Here is a 22,441-nt window from a genome sequence, read left to right on the forward strand (position 1 = left end):
ACCAGCATAGCTTATTCCCATAGGTGGCCAGAAACAAACAATACCACTATAAAGGAGAGATGAGGTATGTAAGGTAGTATCTTATTGGTCGATGGTTGTGTGTGATCTTGGTGGAAAGGACAAGCTGTTAAATTCACAGAGCTCTTCTTCAGGTCTGGAGAAGGTAAACAGATCATCTAAGCTAAATACATCATGGGAGAAACTGTTAAGCATAAATACTTCACACATGCTGTAGGACAGTGGTTCTCAAACTTTTGTACTGGTGACCCCTTTCACATGACAAGCCTCTGAGTGTGACCCCCCTTTATAAATATATTAAAAGGGGTTTTAATTTAACACCATTATAAATGCTGGAGGCAAAGCAGGATTTAGGATGGAGGCTGACAGCTTGCAACCCCCCATATAATAACCTCACGACCCCCTGAGGGATCCTGACCCCCCGTTTGAGAACCCCTGCTGTAGGAGACCATTTAATTTTAAGTGGAGAACTAAGGATTATCAAGCAGTAGGGTGTGTTACAAACTGTAGTGAGTCATCAAACCAGTCTCTCTGTTAAGGCCATGTTTTTAGTGTCCAGCAGAGCTATGAATTTAAGTTCCCAGGCTCAGATAAGGGACCTTTATACCAAGAACGGCATCTCCAGGAGGGGACTGCACAATTTAAATTTCCTGTAAAGAAATCACCACCCTAACCAAACATTGAAATTGTTAAAAAAAAAAAAAAAAAAGCTGCATAAACCAGCCCTGAAACAAAAGTCAGTGTCTGCAAAATGGAAGAGTTTCTCAGTTCAGAAGAGCGCCCCCAATGGAACAACAGAAGAGCCTGAAACCTTACCACAAGGCTGGCCGCTAAATCTCCAGGGAAGATGCTCTGGAATGGGTCTCTTTAAAAGAAGTTTATTGGTCATATACAAAATAAAGAAAGCCTCATATCAACAAACATACACTATATACAGAAATAAATTAACAACACCGCCAACGGGGCCGCAACAGCAAATCCCCAACAGTTATCAACAGATACCTATCTACAGATTGTAAAAGGACAATAATTTAGTAATAAATACTGATTATTAGCTGGACTTGGCTTTGTTATAGAAAAGCCTTGGACTGAACATTTTATTACACCCCTGTCACAGAGATCTTGCCCCCATATCTAGTCATTTTTTATATTTACAAATTAGATTCTGTTTAATAAAATATATATTTTTTCCATTTTAGAGTCCGTTTAAAATGGAAAAGAAGCAAATACATAATTCAGAACTGAGCCTTCCAGGCCCAGTCCTCATGTTTGACACAAGCCAATGTCGACACTGCAGGGCAGCATAGCCTGGGCAGCAGCCGAGGCGCCCTTGTCCTGTCACTTCATGCTCAGGATGTTATTTCTCCAATAACATTCCAATTTGGCCAAGGGTGTAATAAACTCCGGGCAGACTGCAGTGAGGTCACACTTCAGGCAGGGCTCAGCAGTTTGGTAGCTCCTTCTCCCCTTGGACTAGGGCAGAGACTCCACTCCCACTGCTCCACCATTGCACTCTGGGAATTCATGGCAGCACAATACTGCCCTCCACTAGGGAGCGGTTCACCTGGCTGCCCAAGTGAGGAATCATTCACACAGGCTGTACCCAGAGGTATCATACACAAGCATCCAAAGCTCACTCATGCACCCAACCTGACTGCTCCCTGCTCCCAAAGGGAACAAAGCCAGCTATTGAGGAGAGAGTGTTGCCCCAGCCAGACTGCCCCTTAGCACCTGCCAGCCCTGCAGCTGAAAGAGGCCCAGCACTATCTCCTCATATCTGAGTGGGGAGGGGAGTCACAGTGTACTCACAAGTCCCCACCCTTCCTTTTACTATGGGGGGAGGCAGCAATGTACCCTGGCAGGAAGGGAACCTTCCTCTGAGGTGAGAGCGTTAGTGTTTGCTCCTGCCAGAAAAACCACAGCTTGAAGCACGGAGCTTCATTCAGGAAGGCGCCTGCAAGCAAAAGGAGCAGTCCCCTCCCAGCAATGTCCTCCCTGTGGGCTAGTGAAAGGACAGGACACAGTCTCCATCTAGCCATTACCCTCTGGCCACTAGGGATGTGGTAGGGTGAGGGCAAGGGGGGGACTCTGCTCATAAAAGGTTGGAAAAGATATGCCACCCCCAGCTCTTTGTAAATCCCCTCCCCCCATGCATTTCATACCAGAGACACAGGGATGGTGGTGACCATCCAGGATCTCACACACACACCAGCCGACCCAAGAGGAGAGTGCTCTACATGCCCCTCCCCACCTGCATGAACCCTCTCAGAGCAGTCCTAGCTCTTACCTGCACACTGCAGTCTGCCTCTTCCTCTCCCTAAAGAGCAATATCCATCACATTGCCTAAGCCAAGAGATCACTTTACACAATTCACCACAACATACATAAGTCCCTGTGCACATCCTGGGTGTGACAGCCACGCCTACACCCAGCCGTGCGAGGGTTGATACACTTCACGGGTTTGCTTTGCAGCCAGGCCAGGAGCAAAAACCCCACCCGCTGCGTCAAAAAGGTACCAGAGAAAGAAAACACAACACCCTTCACAGCAGGAAACCAAATGAACAAGCACCTCGAAAACAAGAACTGTCACACTCTGAAACGCTATATATGAGAGAGAGAAATCAAGTGAAGGGTTGGGGGGCCTGACTCACACTGGGACAATCCATAAACACAAGAAGCTGACTGGTGCTGGGGTGAGTGCCCCCTTTAGCATAAACAAGGGATTCCCTGAACACAGGGGCAAGAAGGTATTCAGATTTGACACTTCACTAAAATCAAGGAACCAAAACCACTGACGTGGGGCACGGACCACAGGGAGCTGCCCGGAGCCCCTCCAGCACACTGGACACTGACGTGGGGCAGAGCACCAAGCACAGAGAAGGGAAGCAACTTGCCCAAAGTCACACATGGAGCCAGTGGCTGAGCCAAGAGTGGAACCCAAGAGTCCTGGCCCCTGGCACTGAGTTTGTTACTCCACATCACACAACCACAGCTTTGCTGTCTTTGCACCTAAATCCTCTATGTTGAGATGTGATGTTACTGAATATGCTCAGTCAATCAGAGAGCTGTTTGGGATAACAGACTAACAAGCACAATAAACAAAAACATCAAGAAGTGGAGAAGATTCTGTCTGAGTCAGTGTCTGCTGCCTGCTCTCTCTGTCCTCCAACACTCATGGCACCCAGCCCTAAAGCATCCTCTCCTGGTAAAGGCATGGACCAGGACTCCTCTGAAGATAGGTGATGGTTGAGATGTTGTCAGTCAGGGAGGGAAGTTCCAGGCTGTTAGATCAGGGTTGGAGTAGGACTGAAAAGGATTGGCAGCCACTAACAGGGGTCTCTCTGGCCATGTATATCTTCTCAGGAAGATGGTCACCACCTGCTCCTTCTGTTGCACAAAAGCTGATGGGGCCTCCTCAAACCAAATCTTGGAGCAACAGCACAGCACCCAGCTCGCTATATAAATACACCCCTGGCAACAGCGTCCCCTGCATCCCAGGCAGGGCAGACACGCTAGGCTGGCTCAGAACTGCCTTCTGCACTCAGCTTCATGTGGGGTACCTAATTTCAAGCTGGTTCTGAGGGGAGTCTGGACTTGTTATTGTGGGCTCATTTCAGGGGTCTGCAGTTGAAGAACACCCAGCGGTTGGCATCTTCTGAGCAATGGGAAGACAAAAGACCCAGAAGACTGGGGAGTTAAATTCCAAGGAGCCGCACTGCACGCTGCATGGTCACAAACTCTTCTGGAGAGTTACAGTCTCAGCAGGCTCCTGGAGGCTAAGACCAGAGATTGAGGACATCTACTTTTCATAATGGAGACTAGAGAAAGCCCCATGGTTTGGCAGGGGGAACATGGGGAAGGTGGCAAGACATCCCAATCTTCTCCTCTGTCCAATGCAACTCACTGGGAAGTTCAACCCCAACAGCTTCCTCCTGGATCCCAGATCGAAGCAAACCAGAAAAACCACTCAAGCTCCAGAGTAAGGGTGGGACTTAATGGAAAATCCTTCACAATGGACTACTGCTTTTCCCTGAGCCCGTACATTCCAACCTGTCCTTGGCCCTCCCTCTTCTTAGGTATGCCTGCCAAAAACCAAGCATTCAGTGCTTCTCAGTAAAAAGCAAAAATCTCTGACCATAAGTGGGGTGGGCATGAAATCTGTGCCCAGCCAGATAAGGTCAGCAATACAAAACAGGCTTCTAAGCTGGTGCTGCAGCCTAGCCCAGCACCAATGTACTCTGTTCCCTACACTCAGCCTTCATCCAGCAGCCCAGAGATCACCATATGGAGTTCAGTGTCCCCTGTCAGGCTGGTCTCCTCCCACTGTCCTGCCACCTGGGGGGTAACAATGAGCTTTAGCTTCCAGGGGAACAGTTTGTGGGAAGGGATCAAGACCTTAGATAGCATCTTAGCTCTGTTGCACAGCCTTGCAAACTACATGCCAGCCTCACATACACATCACACCTAGAAGAAGCTGCACCAGGAAGCTGAGGAGGTTGGATGGAGAGGAAAGAAAGCAACTATGCCCTGGCTTCCCTTTCAGTACTATGCAGACACTCAACAGCAAGGGAGTCCATCACCAGGACTGAAGCAACTTCCTGCCCTGCTCAAATGCACGAGGCTCATGGCCAGCATCTAATGAGCACTTAAAGTTCTTACCGCAGGATCTAAAAGGAAACCAAAGCCCAGAGCTATTTCCCATTAGTCTCCTCCTAAACATGACCTCTTGGAACAGTCTCTATTGCTTCATTTCCCCTGCCATCTTTCCTGCTTGAAGAGTAGCGAGAACCAGTCTTACAACAGTCTGCCATGTTCAGGTAACAGAGCTACCAAGAACAACCTGGCTAGCAACAGCCTCCAGCAGCAGCTGTACCTCTGAGGCAGGTGGCTGCCAGCTAGGGAAACAGGCTGTTGGGCTATACAAAAGGACAATGCAGAAGAAGAGGCTCCTGGAGATGTGGCACCATCTTTTCACACCCATCAAGTTGTTCTGACTTCAGTTTAGAAAGGTCAGGGTGGATCTGGGCCCTCACTGGCTGAGGAGCAACCTTGCCTACGTGCCAAGGACCTACTGCAGACCTAGGACAGTGCCTATGTCAATCCCTGGGAAAGCAAAGGCAGCGTGAAGACAGGACATCCAGACAGCAAAGGCAGCTATCGGCACCATCACATCACAGCGCCACACAAGAGCTCAGAGAGCATGGACAGCGCAACACAGTGGGAACATGAAGGAAGCCAGCGAGTTCAAGAATAAGTCACTTTTGGTACAATTGCAAAAAAGATATCAAACAGGACTTGCCTCTTTTTTGTCTTTTCTAAATTTTATAAATAAAGTCTGATAACTCTTTATAAAAACTAACCTCGGAGCCACAGAGAGTTTGCAGGAGGTCATGAGAAACTTTAAAATTATTTTTCTTTATTTACTTTTCAGCTAGCAGAGTCTGAGAATATTTCTCCATTTATATGGTCAAATATTCCTGCTCGCTCTGGTAAAAAAAGCCGACTATAAATATGCTCTCTCCTCTGATTTTAAACTTAGATAATTTAATAACTCTTAAAATGAATGTTTCTCTCTTTAAATAAAAGGACTATTTAACCACAAACTGGTTGTGTAAACCATCACACTAGAGACACTTGATACCCTCAATAGATGGGAAAAACTAGTGATTTTGGTCTTGTTCAGTGCAACATGTTAGGCACAAAACTGGCCTTCAGTCACTATGGTACCTCCTCCTCCCCCTATTGCTGGCCCCCACAGTGTCCCCATCATCTCCCCTACACACACACCTCTAGAGCAGAGACACCAAGGAACTGCAGTTTCCTCCCTTCCATTACTGCATGTGTGTGACTGGTGCAGTGAAAGTCACAAGAAAACCTGCCTTTGGGACACAGGCGGCGCATCTAGAAGTTAACAGAAACTCAGTTACACAAACTACCCCCCATAGCAATCACTGATACCAAGTGAGACAGAAGCAGCAGATTTGGGCACCTGGCTAACAGGCACCGAGATATGCCACTTGGAAGTATAATGGAATAAATCCGTCGGAAGTGACTGAAACCAGGGATCCCAACTCCCTGCCACAGAGCCTCCTCTGCCCTCCCATCCCCAACCCACTGAGGAGCGTCATGGGCCTCAAACACACACCTTCCTCCATGCTGTGCAGAATTTCTTTGGCTAGAACACCAAGGTCTTTCACAGTCTGTATCCCAACAATGCCCCAGAGGGCTGTAGACCCATAGGTGGGAGGCTCTGTTTGCACAGGATGGGGGGTGTCACCACTGGTCATAGCAATCTGAACAAGACAAAACACAAAACTGGAGTGATCAGCAGGCCATTCCCGAGCAGAGAGGAGGGAGTCCTGACCCACCAGGAAAGGGGTTTGTGCTTTGGGGATTCCAGGTTAGCTTTGCACCTAACTGCCCTGCACAGACAAGCCCAGGCAGCATTGCTTTACTAAGACCGGGCGTCCGTTTTGGATTTCACTATCGTGATGACACTGGTGGTGGCGACTTTGCCAGGGACAAGGGGCCCCATGCTGGAGGTGATAGGGCCCCGAGCTGGGGCCACAGGGCTCCGGGCCACGGTTCTGGCGAAGTTCTGGAGCGCCTCATACTTGGAGCGGAGGGCATCAAGTTCCATTTTCATGCTGGCGTTCTCAGAGGCCAACTTCTCCACCTCTTGCTGCAGCTCTGCCTTCTGCTTCTCCAGTTCCTCCTTCTGGGTGACACGCTTGACACGACAGCTAGCTGCGTAGCCTCGGTTCTTCAGCGTGCGCCGACGCTGCTTCAACTGGATGATCTCCTCTTTGGACAGGCCCCGTAGATGCTGGTTCAGCTCACGCACAGACATGGTCACCAGCTCCTCATCTGTCAAGCTGGTCCCATTCTCGCCCGGCTCCCGCTTCACCTGGGGGAAGAGGAACACATGCATTATTGCGATCGCCCGCAGTGTGCCAGCTGCTAGTCACCCATGCTCCCAGGCCCCCCCCCACCCTTTTACCTTTAAGGCTTTGTTTCCTTTGTTGGGGGTCGTCATAACACGAGAGCCTTGTCAGTCAGGATCTGAAAGAAAGGAAGGGAAGGTCAGAGGTTGGCCTGTGGGATCAACTCCTCAGGGGCAACCTAACCCTGCACAGCACCCAGGGGCTCCAACAGGGAAGGCTGGGGCAAAGTCTGCTGCCAGTGCCAGTCTCTCCCACATGCTATGCTTAGCAAGCACCTGTCTCCCAGTCTGAACCAAACAGACTCACAAGCAACTGATCCTGCCCTCAGCAGAAGCTGCTGCTCATCTCTCTCCCTCCTCACTCAAGCGCCTGTGAAGACTTAAGCCAAGTGCTGGCAGTGGCTGGGGAGGGAAGGGGGGGCGTGCAGAAGGAAGGTTAGAAACACTGGGAGGAGTCAGAGTACAAGGAAGCCACATATTTAAAAATAGCCTAGCAGGCTGGGTCCAGAGCATGGCTGCTCCAAGCCTGTCATGCTGACTCAGCACATTGGCAACCTCTGCGCCTCTCTCAGCCATCCCCCTTCCTCAGAACCCCCAAGCACAACCAACCAGCTGGAGTCATTTAAGTGTCCTTCCTCCACAGGGAGCCTGAAAACAGCCACCGTTACCTGTGACCCTTTCTGGCCCCCAGTGTGAATTTTAACCCCAACCTGAGAGTCCAGAGGACCCAGACCAGTGAAGTCGAAGGAATGGTGATTCCAGAAGCAGCTGCGCAGGTAGAAAGCCACTGGCTCTGCTAGAATCCCGTTTGGCAGCCCCAGGAAGTAGATAGTCTCCATTCTCAGCTCCCGCCACCTGACCTGCACTGTCCCTCTCACCCTGCAGTCCAGGAGTGCATATCTACTTAGCAAAGCTCTGCAGCCCACTCAGAAGGGAGAGGGGAGAGGGACCCTGCAGCACTAGAAAAGCAATCGCCCTGCCAGCCACCATAAAATAATCTCATTGTCTGTTTGGACTGGTATCACACAAGCCCCACTTCATGCCTAAGTATTTCCTCAACCCCTAGCCTAGCCAGCTTCTGGCAACCCAGCCTTTCTGCAGGGGCTGGGCACTTTCCACCTGACAAGCTGCTCCTCCTCCTGTTAAAATGCCAGGCCAAAGGCCCACCACCAGGGGTAATCAATAGGTAGACTGTGGGGCAAAGCCAGACCGCTAGATGCTTTTGAACAGACACTGAAATCGTATCATCATCATTATTGTTGGGATTGTTTTTTTTTTTATTATTATTTTCTCTGGAGTCTGGACCTTGACCAAGAAATATGGACCTTGACAAAAAACAAAACAAAACTGATCATCCCTGCCACCTGTGGCAAAGTACCTGCCTCTCCGTTTGTTTGCTCAGTCCCTTTCAGCCCCGGAGACACAGGCTTGGTAAAAGAAAACAGAAAAAAAACCCTTCCCAATCTCACAGGGTCTGGCTGATCCCTTCTCAGCCAGCCCCTTGTTCTAGTTTCCTCTCCTTCTGGGGAGAATGCAAGCTGCCTTCCAAGGAGAGTCTCAGAGTTTAGCTGCCCCTACTTGCTGGCAGGTACTCTGCTTCTCTCTTTCTGGCCCCCCCCCTTGCTTCCCTGCCAGGGAGGTTTTAAAAAGGTCTCCAGCAATTGGAGCCAGCTGAACCTGATTAGTTCCCTGCTAACCCCTGTCCCAGCTGAACCTCATTCCTCTAGGGCTAAGCCTTCCGGGATCAATTACTACCCCTCTCCTGGTAGCTAACTGTCCTGAGTTTGCCACACACCACTTTCCCCTCCTCATTCAGGGTAGCAAGTTCAGAGACCAGGGGTGATAAATTAAAGATGAAGAGGCCACAGAAAGAAGAGAGTGGATCCCTTTATCACCACCAGTGGGAAGATTTGAGCTCTTCCCTTTGCACAGCAGCCACCTGGGATTCAGACACAGAAACACTGACAGCTGTAATGGAGACTCATGCTCCTAGGTCCTTCCTCCTCTAGGACTTCCCTTCTAAAAAGACAGTAATAAACCACTGCCCTGTCTAGGGTTTGCTACTGTGAAGCCTCCTGAAATCTCATTTGATATAACCACAGCTGTGCCCCCAACAAGAGGAGACTGTGACCCCCCCTAGAGATCTGCCACTGCCAAGTCTGGGATGAGCACTCCCATCCAAATCGAGATTGAGAACACCTTTATATTCATGTCCTCTCCAGACGCAAGCAAGCACAGTTAACGCTTTCATAATAAAACATGCAAGAAATTACATGCAAGAAACATTGACACAATGCTGAGAATCTGACACAAAAGTCAGTAAATGCCAAGTTATGGTGCTCCAGCAACTGCAGCTCAGGCGTCATGCAATGCATCTATCACCACCCACTAGAGAAGAAGGGAATCTTGGAAAGTGCTGAAGCCTAACAAACAGGCAGGATTCAAATGCTTCTAAAGTGCCAGAGGTTACTGAGAGGTAAGTAATTTATGCCCAGAGGACACAGCCTTAGCCACTCACAAGATGCTAACTATGCTCAGACAATGCTGCTATAAAAGGTCATTTCTGCCAGGCAGCCTCCACAGGAAGCAGCTGCACAAAGAGCAGGCTAGCATAGACTATGAGCAGGACAGTTTGACGTGACACCATGCTTCGTAAAATGTATTCTTCCCTCTGGTCATTTCATTCCCTCTCACTTTCGGAAGAAACATTGAATCTTCCCCACACCCCACTACAATGGAGTTGAAATAGTCTGTTTACTTCCTCATTCAAGGAAAAAGGGCTCTTAATGGCAGGAGCTGCAGAAGGGGGTGGAGGGGAGACTTTCACATTTGTAGACCCTACAAAATTAGCCTTGGCACTGATATTTTAGACTATATAAACATTTAATATCCAGAATATAGTCCCACACAAAGTATTAATATGGGGGAGGGGGACAGAGGCAGATTCACTCAAATTTAGAGCCTAAGCTGCTCAGCAATGTTCCTCAGCATGAAAATTCCAGATCTCCATTAAGCATGTCACAGGAGCTGTCTAGAGAACACTGCCTCACTCTGCCCTTCACCTCGTGCACTGTGCAGTATTTACACTATGCCCCTTTACTGCTAAAACATTGAATTCCTGCAAACTGGGTGTTTGAATGCACTGGGCTGGCAGGAATAGGTGCTATCATCTTCCCCATTCCTCAAGCTCCCAAAAATCATACAGCCCATGCAAACTGCTTCCAGATCTGAGAGTCACTCTGGGAACAAGAAGAGATCTGAGAAGAGTCAGGGACAGGTGGGAGCTGAAAGGAACCAGTGGTGGAGAGGCAATGGCTGGGTGGTTCCAAGCCACTGCAGGTGGTCAGAAAGATGGGATGGGATGAGGATAGGAGAAAGATCAACAGCTTGGAAGGGAGCCAAGGAGTGGGAGAAACTGACAACAACTAAACTCTTCCGTGTGTTTTAAGGGTTAAAAGGGTTGAACAGAAGGAATCCAATTTGTCAGGCCTTGTTCTCTATCCAAGCCTAGCCCCCCAGCACCTCCGCAGCTGTAAGAAGATTCCAGTCAAAAGCATCTGATTATTCTGCGCCCCCCCCCCCCCCCCGAAGAGATCAAAGGTGGAGAAGCATCACTCGGAAGGTATCAGTGCCTGAGTTTCCATCACTGAGTGGAGGACAAGGGAAAGGCTTGCTGGTTATCTTCCAGCCCTGACAGGAAGGCCAAAGGTAGGGCTATTCAGGAGCTTACACAAAGGACACTCAGAACCATCATCAAGGCAGAGACACACTTGGTCTAACTCCCCAAACTGCTGATTTCTCAGCTTTTCAATGGCTTCATGAAGAAAGATCACACTGAAAAGTGCCAAGTGCAGTAGCTCCAAGGGGAAAAATGCAGCCTCAACACATTTAACCAGAACTCAAAAGGCCTGAACTCAGCACAAGCACAGCCAACTCTCTCCTCAGCTTAAAAAAAAGGCACAACAGAGCTGACAGCAAAACGCATGATTCAACACAGGCCCCATTCTCAACATTCCCGATTCACAGAACTGTGCCATCAAACTAGTGTAAACATGCTGACATCACTCCTTCCAGCAGCACAGCCAGCCTGGAGACAGCTCCACTAAGGGAGGCCCATCCTCAAGGGATGTAGCAGCCGGAGGAAGGAACTGCAAATTAAGAGGTTTTGCAGAGGGGATGGCAGGCCAAACAGTGGTGCTTACACAGGCAGTAAGGACATCGCTTGAATATTCTCCCTGACTGTACGTGTGGAAATGGAGACAGCACTTCCTCTGAAACTCATCTCTTCAGATCACCCACTGATTCAAGCTGCAGCAGATGGGCCCCAAGTCGAACTAGTGCCCAGAGCATCTCTGCAGTGTAGCTAAAATAACTGTCTCCATGTGCACAATTTAGCTGAATTCAGACAGAGAATGGGACTAGCTGATTCTCAGATACTCCTTCCCTCAGCGTGTTAACCCCTTTCTATATGCACAGCTCTGCTGGGCAAGGTGTATCACTTACATAGGAGATGGAAAGTGGCCTAAGATGGTGTAAAGCAGAGGCCTTCCCAGCTCTGAGCAGCAAACCTTCATGCAATAAGCTCTCATCTGAGAATCCTGTCTCCGAGGAGCAGGAAATGCCAGAACACAAGAAAGGAGAATAATTCTACTGTTGAGCAGGACCTGCAGCCCACCCTGAAACCAGGGAGGGAAAGGTTCCAGTGGCATCTGCTGCTCCCCACTGCATGCAGCTCAAACTTTCTAAACCCTTCCAAACCTTGTCAGCTCTGGGCAGGGAGCAGGAGACTACAATTAAGTGTCAACCAGCAGCATCTCTTTCAGTGAGCAGCAATTCACCTCACACTTCTCCCTCAAAGCTGGATACTGGTTGGGCTCAGGAGAGCCCACAGAGTGCAATTCTCAATCTTTTCTAGAGGATGCAGTGAGCCTCTGCACCTCTAAACCCCTTTCCCCTAAGAAAATATGTTAACAGTAACACAGAAGAAAACCTCCCTGTCTCCCAATGGTACAATGTCCAACAGCTGCCCCAACTCAGAAGCTTTCATTCCAAGTGACACTGTATAGACAAAACAGAACAGAGGAGCCCTGTACACCCCCGAGTCATGTCTCTGGGCAGGGCTGCCCTGCGGGGGGAGGGGGGGGGAATGGAGGTGCCCCCACGAGCATATAGTATTGTATAATATTGCAATTTTTTTTTTAATGGAAGGGGCCCCTGAAATTCCTTTGCCCCCTGAATCTTCTGGGCGGCCGTGTCGCTGGGCTACAGAGACAAGCAAACACTCAGGTCTAAAGGTCGGAGGGATGGCAGCTTCTTGGCTTGTCCTTTTCTCCCACTTTTTCCTTCATGGGGAGACCAAAGATGAAAGAAATAGTCCAGCCTCTGGGGTGACTGACCACACAGATGGCTGAAGAAAGTCTTGTCAGCCCTCACCTGCCACCTCATACAAAAGAGCAACCACCACCCCTCAGCTCAGAGAGCCCCAGATCACTGCCAGTGAGGTTAGTGAACAGCAGACTGTGGAACACATCAGGTGCATTGGCTCTATCAGAGTCTTCTCCTGCAGCGTACATCTTCACATCCAAAGGGAGTTGCACCTGCTGCTCTTCATATACCTCTGCTCCATCCAGAGGAGCTGCGAGAGCAGATAGAAACCTGTACCTCTGCGGATCAGCCAGGTAAAAGGGAGCAGACGTGCTGCAAAGACTGACATTACAGTAATTCCCAGAACGTAGGGCAAGAGGCCATCCATGTACTAAAGCAAACCAACCAAAATAAACATAGAACATGCTTCCTTCCCACTACATCCATCTGTAGATCTCTCTCAGAATGGGAGCACTTCAGCTCAGGAAACAGATCTTCTGTTGTGCTTGGGAAGTGCCTGGTACATTTTAGAAGCTACTGCACTCAAAACCAAACAAAGATGAGGATTCACATGGATACTGGAGAGCGTGACCTAGTGTTTTTAAACACAGGACTGGGATGCAAGACACCCAAATCCTACTCTTGGCTCTGCACTTACTGCACTGGCTTTGGGGAAGTCAGTCTCTCTCTGCCTAAGTTTCCACTTCTGCATTGTGGGGATAACATTGTCCTGCTTGCCTCACAGCTGGGAGCTTAATTCATTAACATTTTGTACTAAATGACATTATGAATAAATGGCTTGCCACTACTAAACATTTTGATTTGATAGGCTCTTTAGAAGAAGTTGTGTGTGAGCTGGGGAAATGTAACACAATGGCTGACGTGTCAACTGTGTTTCTATGACAATGTGTTTTTAAAAGATCGAGCAATTAGAGTTAGGGCTTGTCTACACTTAAAATGCTGCACCTCTGCAGCTGTAGTGTTGGAGTGAAAATGCTATCTAAACGGACAGGAGATATTCACCAGTCAGCGAAGTTAATCCACCTCCCCAAGAGGCAGCAGCTAGGTTGATGAGATAATTCTCCTGTTGACCTAGCACTGCCTAAACCAGGGGTTAGGTCAGGTTAACTGGGTCGCTTGGGGGGTGGATTTGTCACATCCCTGAGCGATGTAGTTATACCAACCTAATTTCCTAGTGTAGAGCAGACCTTACACTAGCCAGGCTAGAAATGTTTAAGGTATATAAACCCTCCTGCTTCGGGGTCTAAGACAAACAATAACTGGCAGTCAGGGATAGGAGAAACTACCCCCATGAGCTGGTTATTCCATAATTGTTCATTACAGTGTTTCTTTCACCTTCCTCTAAAGCAGCTGGTTCTGGATACTGTCAAAGATTGGACTAGATGGACCACTGGTCTGAGCCAATCTAGCAATTCCTGTGTTCTTACAGGTACAGCATATAAATCTAGAAGTAGGCAAGTATCAGCAAAGAGCTTTAAATCCTTTGGTGAGACATCCTTGAGAAACACAAAACATTCTTACAATTACCAATTCCATAGCAATTAATTCATAAATACTGCTGTTATTGTTAAACTCATATGCACCCTTGACAGAGCTGGGTTGCCCTCAAAGGCAGAGGTCTTCAGCATATTTACCAGCAGGGTTAGGGTCTGACCCCACTTGTTTTGGTTCACTCTGCTTTGTGACAATGCATTTGGGTTTAGCAGAAATCTTGCTACGGGAGGAAAGATGGTGTACTGGTGCAAGGTTGCACACAGGTGTTCACTATTACCCAGGGTTCTTTGGTGTCTCACAACAGTTGGGTTTAGCTGATCTTTGGGCACTAAGAGGAGAGTAGCGCTACAGATCTATTCATTCTGCTTATGATTAGGGTATTCCAGCCTCCTCAACTAGCCCTTGAAAGGGTTGTGTTTATAGTTACAAAGACCATATGTCTCTCAAGACTATCACCCTAGCAGATCAATCAGTTTAACACTAGCTGAGGCAGAAGAGGTCCACAAGCATGCAAAGAGACAGATTGCACAGACCCCAAACACTTGTGTGAGAAGTACACAGAGCGGACAGTCTGATGGTCTCACACTGAGCCCAGGCCCAGGAAGCTAGTTCCGAACAGGAAGTGTTTTCAGAATCCTTGTTCCCACCCCACCACGTACATCCACCTCCCACAACAAGCCTTTTCTGTTTCCTCCCTACATCTTGTCCCTCAGCTGCCCAAGTGGTCAACGCAGAGACCAATATATCGATGCCACTCAACTCTGTGTGCTCCCACATTCTGGTCAGGATTTTAACTCCACCATTCATCCCACTGCCTGCACCTGCAGTTCCATCCCACAGCTGCCAGGCACATGAAGGGGAGACCTGCTGCCCCTCATGACAATGCTATCTCCATGACAGCGCTACCATGTTACTTTCTCAGCAAGTCAGCATGTCAAGCTCTGACCCCTAAACATCTGTTTGCAGACACAGACTGACCAGCACGTTGTGCCCCGTCACTGAGCCCCCCGCACCTCACTCCCCTCTCAATGCCCCGTTCCCCCTTGGCACTGTCTACCCAGTGAGCCCCTGCTGATGAGTCAGCAGTGTCTCTGTTCAACATTCACAAGGTGCATGTAGAATGGGGGTGGGGGTGCAGGCACCAGCTCCTCGGAAACACCATCTCTAGTGTGACCCACAGCAGCTCTAAGATGCTTCCCACCACAGCCCCAGACACCTGATGAATCAGCAGCGCTCGCCTTTAACACCCTCAAGCAGGTCTGCACATTGCAAGGAGCAAACAGCAGGGAGAGAGCAACACACATCCTCCCCCATCCCCCCGGGGAAGACGGGGGGCCTCCCTGGTCTCTCTCCCCTCTCCCCCCAGTACCCCGGGGAAAGGCGGGGGGGAACCTCCCTGTTCTCTCTCTCCCCCCAATACCCCGGGGAAAGGCGGGGGGGGAACCTCCCTGTTCTCTCTCTCCCCCCAATACCCCGGGGAAAGGGGGGGGGGGAACCTCCCTGTTCTCTCTCTCCCCCCAATACCCCGGGGAAAGGCGGGGGGGGAACCTCCCTGTTCTCTCTCTCCCCCCAATACCCCGGGGAAAGGCGGGGGGGGGAACCTCCCTGTTCTTCCTCTCCCCCCAATACCCCGGGGAAAGGCGGGGGGGGAACCTCCCTGTTCTCCCTCTCCCCCCAATACCCCGGGGAAAGGCGGGGGGGGAACCTCCCTGTTCTCCCTCTCCCCCCAATACCCCGGGGAAAGGCGGGGGGGCTCCCTGCTCCCTCCCAGGAAAGGTGGGGGCCCCGTTCTCGCTCGCTCCCTCACCCTCCTCACGGTGCCGCCGGGGCCGGGGCCGGGGTGGCGCTGGGAGGGACCGAGATTCCGAGATCCGCCACCGCCACCGCCGCCGCTCACAGACGCGTCACGTGATGTTTGGGTCACGTGGCTCCATTCATGAAGTGGGGGCCCGTCGCAACCGCCCCGAACCTTAAAGGGGAGGTGGTAGCGGTCATTAGTGTCGGGGCAAAAAAAGACATCGCGCAGGTGGGCCTGGACCTTAAAGGGCAGGGGGACAAGCGCGCACGTGTGTCGGGTGGGGCGCGCCCCAGGGCGCAGGCACTCCCCATGGGCCAGCCTGGCCAGGGCATCCAGGGCTCCTATGCCCCATGTCGACTGGGCAGGGGTGAGCAGCTGAGCCCGGTGCTGCAGTGTTCCCCTGTCCCACAGGCCAGGTCAGCCGGGGCCAGGGGCCACTGCATTACCCATCCTGCATGGCACCTGCATTTGGGTTTGGTCCAGTGCTGCCAACGAATACCCGTGTGGTGCGGGCTGTGCAAATGATCCCCCACTAAGTCACTCCACAAAGGCCTCCTGAGAGCTGGAGAGACACTACGGTGACCAGATGTCCCGATTTTATAGGGAGAGTCCCTATTTTGGGGGCTTTTTCTTATATAGGCTTCTATTACCCCCCTCCCCAACCCAATTTTTCACACTTGCTCTCTGGTCACCCTAGGAGACATGGGTGAGATTGGATGCAAGATGAAGGAAAATAAAGGAGAGGTGCACCCTGGCTTCTGGAAGGGAAGCAATCTTCTGGATGCAATAGTTCTGTGTAGCATTTCTGGATCTTGAGAAAGGGTGTGACTTGGTTCCATGGAACTGGTGTTTGGAATATTGAGATTGGGGGGACATCAAGAAATGGAGATGAGAGAGATGCTGTATCGAAGATCAAGACCTCTGGTGGTAACAATACATGGAATGTGAACAGTGGTTCTGGTACTGCATTTGTGGGAGGGACACAAGGGGGTGTGTGTGATCTCCCCATATGACTTTCCAAGTGACTTCTCCCCACCTCCAGCCAGGGGCCCCATGCTCTCCCCGTCCCCTCCAACAGCCCGCTTTGTATATACAAACATCAACATGCTTAACTACTCACTTTCTCCCCAGGTATATGTTTATATGGAAGTTGGGTGTTTCAGTCTTTCTCCCCAGGTGTTTATATGGAAGTTGGGTGAGGAGCCATTTCAGAATATGTAGGATTTATTAAAAGAGAAATTTTAACTAGAACTGTATCCTAAACTGCTTTATAGTATTGTGCCCAAACATTAAATTTCAATGGGGGATTCAACAGAACAGACTCCTGAAACTCTTACCAGTCCACAAAAGTGGTCCATAGTCAGGCAAATAGTCCCATTGTCTTCAGTGGGATTGATAAAATGATTAAGGGTTTACAGGATTAGGTTTCAAATTTGTAAATTGTTCTGGATTAAACTGACAATGCCTGAGCTGTCAGATCAGAAGGAGCTTCATTTGAATAAAGGTGGGCAGATGTGTGATAAGTCTTGGCTCCTTGCTAAAATAAGGAACATATTTTCAGCAAAGTTCTTGGCAGATTCCTGAGGCAGCTGGTTAAAGAACATCAGTGTCCGACATTATAATTTTCACTTATCATTCTCTCACCCACAAAGCTGGAAAATTAGGCATTTGTTTTCTTTGTTTTGCTGCCCCTGTTCCAGTTAACAAAATGCATGTTAGATTAGTTTGGCTGCAGAGAAGAATTCTAGGTACACTGGGGATAACTGCTGATTCCCATCAGGCTGTAGAACTGGGCTGACACCAGAATTCAAACATCCTCTGCAAGCAGAGGCATTCCTTTAATTATTTGGATTTGATGTGATACAGTATGGATGTCATGGATAATTCAGACCAATGGAGAGAAACAGAATAAAAACCAGTGTTTAATCACCTTCTGTACCCTGCACCCATCCCCTCTTGAGGACTCCTGAACAATGTAACAGCACAAAACAGATTATAACAAATTTAAACAAAGCCTTTGTTTGTTAGCATATATATTCCTCTGTTAAAGCCATTTAAAGAATGAATGTCCTCCCCAGGCGCATTCTGCTCCTTTAAGGAGCACAGCACAGCCCGAGCCCTAGCCCTCCTGGGGGGAGGGGCGGGACGGCTAGCCCCAAGTCTTTCCGGTACCCCATACCCGCTGGTACTGCATACTGGCAAGTACCAGCCCACGTGCACTCCTGAAGGCGAGTGTTTTGCGGGACCTTGGTCTGAGGTAACAAGCCACGCATATTTTTAAATTTGTGCGCAGTAAAAAGCTTCTGCTGAAATGTTGCTGCAGTTCCTCCTTTTGCCCAACAGAGGGCGCCGTGATCCAAGAACAGCAGCGGCTCCCAGCGGAAAATAACTTCTGCAGTTCCAGCTTTTGCCCACCAGATGGTGTGTGGCGCTAGAACCCGGCAGTCACTCTGCAGCAGCTAGGGAAGAGACAGCGCCTGCTGCCTTGTTCTCTCACCTCCTGTCAGGCCAGGCCAGGAGACGGGGGCTACGGGGAGACAGTGTGGGTGCTGCGGGGGGGTCAGACGGGGCTCATAAGGGCTAGTGGGGGAGGACAGACTGGGGCAGGGGCACAGGATCACGGGGGAGGGAAGTGCAGGGCCATATAGTGATGGTGGAGGGGTGCAGAGCTACATAGGAACAGGGGAGTGGCTGGGTGGGGGCACAGAAACACATGGGGACAGGGGGAGGGGACTGTCTGGGTGGGACACAGAGAGATGGGGGCAGGGTATAGAGCCACATGACAGCAGGGGGAGGGGTGCAGGGCCACGTGGGGATGTGAGTATCTGAGTGGGGGTGGAGGAACACATGTGGACAGAGAGTCCAAGGACACCTGGGGCCGCAGAAACACATGGGGACAGGAGCAGATGTGCCTGACTGAATGTGAGAGGCTAAGGGTCAGCTAGGGTCTGCATGGGGAATCTTCCTAATAATCCCTCCTCACCCCCCCCAAAAAACTGTTCCATACTTTTCTCACCCATACCTAACAACCCTCCAAATTCACACCCAGGTCCTTCCCAGCAATTTACTTTCCTCTCCTTCAGCTCCTCCAGTACCCAGCTCCCCAAAGCCTTTGTACTGTTTCTGAGGAGTGTGGGAAATACAGTTCTGTATTGTAGTTTAAATCAATGATTACTGAGAATTCTGTATTAATATGCCTAGTAAGGAATTTATTTGCAAAAAAAAAAGTCCTGAATCTTTTTGGTTGTCTGTATTGTTACAGATATACCTGATGACAGGTATTTTGAAATAAATTACTAAAAATAATTGAAACTGGTGTAATTATACTGTGTTATTTTGACAAAAAATTCAGAGTTTTAAAATATTCTGCACAGAATTTTTAATTTTTTGGTGCAGAATTCCCCCAGGACCAATTTATCTAAAGGCATCAGAGAATCTGCTCAGACTCTCATGCTGCAAACTTTGGTTAAGTGATGGCTGAATCCAGGTCTTAAAGAATTGAAAAAGCTGGATGGAGTCTAATCCCTCAGCCCCATTGGTTCTGCCCTCTCCCCCTGCTTCAGTTCCTCTGGGTCTTGACCCCTGCCCTTTCCCAGCCATGGAGGGACAGGGTGGGGCAGAGGAGCCCTCCCATTGATAAGGAGGGGAGGTTGCAAAGCTGCCCTGAACTGCTGGTCTGGTTAGTTCCCCCTAGGCCCAGGCCCCATCCCTTTGAGAACAGCTTTTGCTGCCTGAGAGCTTCACTTGCTTCCTGCAGAAGGTAGGGAAGTGGGCAGCCAATCAGCAGGGTTTTGCCTGCCAGGGATGCAGGAGGAGCTGAGCACATGCCCATCAAGTGAACCCCAGCCCAGCGTAGGCATCACAGTCACCTTGGGCTGCGCTCTCTGGCCTGGGCAGCCTATGGGCCCAGCTGCCCATTGTCCTTGCTTGCATGCAGGCAGTCACAGAGCAGGTCTTACCCTGCACCGTGAGAGCCCTGGGCAGATTGGGGATCATCCAGCCCTGCAGAGGAGGGCTGCCAAAGAGTAGCCCCATTCCACCCTCCAGGAATCCCAATTACATCACCACCAGCAGGGATAGGCAAGAGGCAGCCAATCCTTTCACTTGGCCCACTGTAGCCCAGCTTGGGGCAGCATTCTGGTCACCAGGGCCAGGTCGGAGGCAGTGTTGTGAGGGGAGGGCCCCACCTGTTCACAGACACATAGAGGATAATAATCATAGAATATCAGGGTTGGAAGGGACCTCAGAAGGTCATCTAGTCCAACCCCCTGCTCACAGCAGGGCCAATCCCCAGACAGATTTTTACCCCAGGTCCCTAAATGTCCCTCTCAAGGATTGAACTCACAACCCTGGGTTTAGCAGGCCAATGCTCAAACCACTGAGCTATCCTCCCATGGGATGCTAGGACAAGAGGCAATGGGCCAGAGCAGGGAGTAGGGCCCAGCCCTGTGGGACAGGAACTGGTCCAGGATGGGTGTGGGGCAGGGTCACTCTCCACTTACACACCCTGGGACTTCTGAGGTCCTGGCACTGACCGGCCCCTCATATCATCCCCTACAAGGGGCAGGATCCAATCCTCTGACCGCCATCTCAGACCCCTGCAGCCAGGACTTAACTGCCCCATCATACACCCCTGGACCGCCAGTGGGCTTTAGTGGATTTTGTGGCCCTCTAGTTCCTTAAAGTTGCCCATCCGTTAAGTACAGTATCAAAGGCAACTAATAGAGCTTAGATTTGCCCCTAGGAACCCCGCTTTTTGCTTTTCTCCCACATAGCCACAGCATAAGAATTCACTAAATGTTTGAGACAAGACTTCTGCTACAAGCACTGTAACAGTCGTCCCACCTCCATCTGACTTGTGTCATCGGTAAGCCGGAATGTCCCCTGAAGATGGGTCTGGGGAAAGGGCTCCATCAACAGAAGATAGTCATAGAGTGCACTGAGAGTGACCTGCTGGTAATACCCTCATCTCCCCTGGAGGGTACACCATCAGGACAGGTCCCTTGCTCCAACCCTAGATCCAGAGGGTGGCTTGTTGTACAAATTGAGCCTTCAGCCTCCTATGGGCAGAGAGAACCCGTCTCCTTCCCAAGGCAGCTGTCAGAAAGCTTCTGCTGGGATGTCCAAAGGTCCCCTTGTGCCCCTGAGGTAAAAAGTGGATGAGTTGAGTTTGTTTCTGATGCTGCATTGTCTAGTGATATTAATCTACCAAGAAGTGGGGGGTGTTACCATCATGTTAGTGGGAGGGGCGAGGCAAGACACTTGTTGCAGGTTAGAGAGTTTTCTGCATGTCATGTTGACAGTGCAGCAGCTAAGCACATTGTAAAAGCTGGACCTTCAGCACACTCACTAACAAAGACTTTTAAATTAAAGCAGATTTTGTGGGTAATTACAGAATGGTGGAATTCTCCCTTCTCCAGGATAATCCAACCAACACAGCTGGGGGCAACTGTCCTGCTGTGGAAAGTGCTATCTTCAAACTGCTTCTCCTCTAAGTAGGTGCACCACAGACTGACCAGAGCAGAAAAACTGCAAAGTCACTATTTGGATCACAGCCAGCAGTGGGGAACAATTTTTCAGGGAGATTTCACTTGGAAATGAAGGTCCCAATAGGACTTGTCTATATGTGCAGATAAAACAGAGGCTGCATTTTTCACTGCCTCTCTTCAACTCTGCGGGGCTTACAGCTGTTACCTAGGCACCTTCTCAGATGATTAGCAGGTCTTCATCTTGTTGCTAGATGCCTTGGACTAATCATTGCACTGCACCCAGTCACATTGCCCAACCTTTCTCTAGTCAGCAGCTCACATCCCTGTCTCCAAGAATCTGCCTAGCCCAGCACTTTTCTGTTTAATGTATCTTAGAGAAACAACCCCACCCCCACCCCCGAGTCTGCCCGTCATAATATTCCAACAAACACGTCCCTCGCCATCAGATCACTCACCCTATTTACCCCACTTAGCACATCCTTTTCCTGGAACACATTACCTTTGAGCTAGACAGTGCTCAGCAGAGGAACAGATGCAGTGTGCAAACACTACATTCAACTTTGCAACAGTTTAACCTCCTGCTCACCAGCCAGGATTCCCCTGGGATCATGATCAAATCCTTCCCTCTCACCTGGAGTCCCAGTAGCTAACAGACCTGGGTTGGGCTCTCAGAATTCATATCAATGCCTCAGCCAGGGCAGTCCTGAGGGGAAGCACTACCTCTTCCTATTAAACCTCATCCCCCTTCTCCATTCTTAGTCTTTCTGCAGGGCGCGTGACTTCCTAATCTTAGGAATGTCCCCAGAAACTCAGTCACCCATGCTGGGCCCTTTGTTCCAATATTCAGGAGTCTCCTCAGAGGAAATGAACTCTATATTAAATCAAGGAAGCTCAGAGCTTGTCTCTTCTAGCCCCTTTCTCAGCGTCTGCTGTGCTGTGGGTCCTGCTAATAGACAGTACAGGTGTTGTGGTAACAGACAGCTCTTAGGGTACGTTTACACTATGGGTTTATTCCAATTTTACATAAAGTGGTTTTGTAAAACAGATTGTGTAAAGTCGAGTGCACGCGGCCACACTAAGCACATTAATTCGGCAGTATGTGTCCATGATCTGAGGCTAGCATCAATTTCTGGAGTGTTGCACTGTGGGTAGCTATCCCGTAGCTATCCCATAGTTCCCGCAGTCTCCCCCGCCCCTTGGAATTCTGGGTTGCCTGTTGCTTAAGAAGAAACCTTTCCTTGCACGTAGCTGAGTGGGGAGGGGGAGAGGAATACGCTGAGCGCTTTTTTTTCGGGAGTTTGGCTTTAAATTTCC

At 49.9% G+C, this 22,441-nt stretch overlaps 1 protein-coding gene across 2 annotated transcripts; it reads right to left on the reverse strand.

Moving 5' to 3' along the window:
* Positions 1–880: 880 nt before the first annotated feature.
* Positions 881–15,757, reverse strand: MAFG (MAF bZIP transcription factor G). 2 transcript variants are annotated; one of them, XM_032764533.2, is made up of 3 exons: positions 15,648–15,757; positions 7,019–7,080; positions 881–6,925 (listed from the first exon to the last, which is right to left on the reverse strand). In XM_032764533.2, exons 2-3 carry the CDS (start codon positions 7,052–7,054, stop codon positions 6,473–6,475), a joined length of 489 nt encoding a protein of 162 aa, XP_032620424.1. In that variant the 5' UTR covers positions 7,055–7,080; positions 15,648–15,757; the 3' UTR covers positions 881–6,472. The 2 variants fall into 2 exon arrangements, with proteins under 2 accessions (XP_032620424.1, XP_074928036.1); XM_075071935.1 differs by lacking the exon at positions 15,648–15,757 and adding an exon at positions 7,269–7,346.
* Between the last annotated feature and the right edge of the window lie 6,684 nt (positions 15,758–22,441).

This window comes from Chelonoidis abingdonii, chromosome 13, assembly GCF_003597395.2.
Source record: "Chelonoidis abingdonii isolate Lonesome George chromosome 13, CheloAbing_2.0, whole genome shotgun sequence".
NCBI classification, from domain to species: Eukaryota; Metazoa; Chordata; order Testudines; family Testudinidae; genus Chelonoidis; species Chelonoidis abingdonii.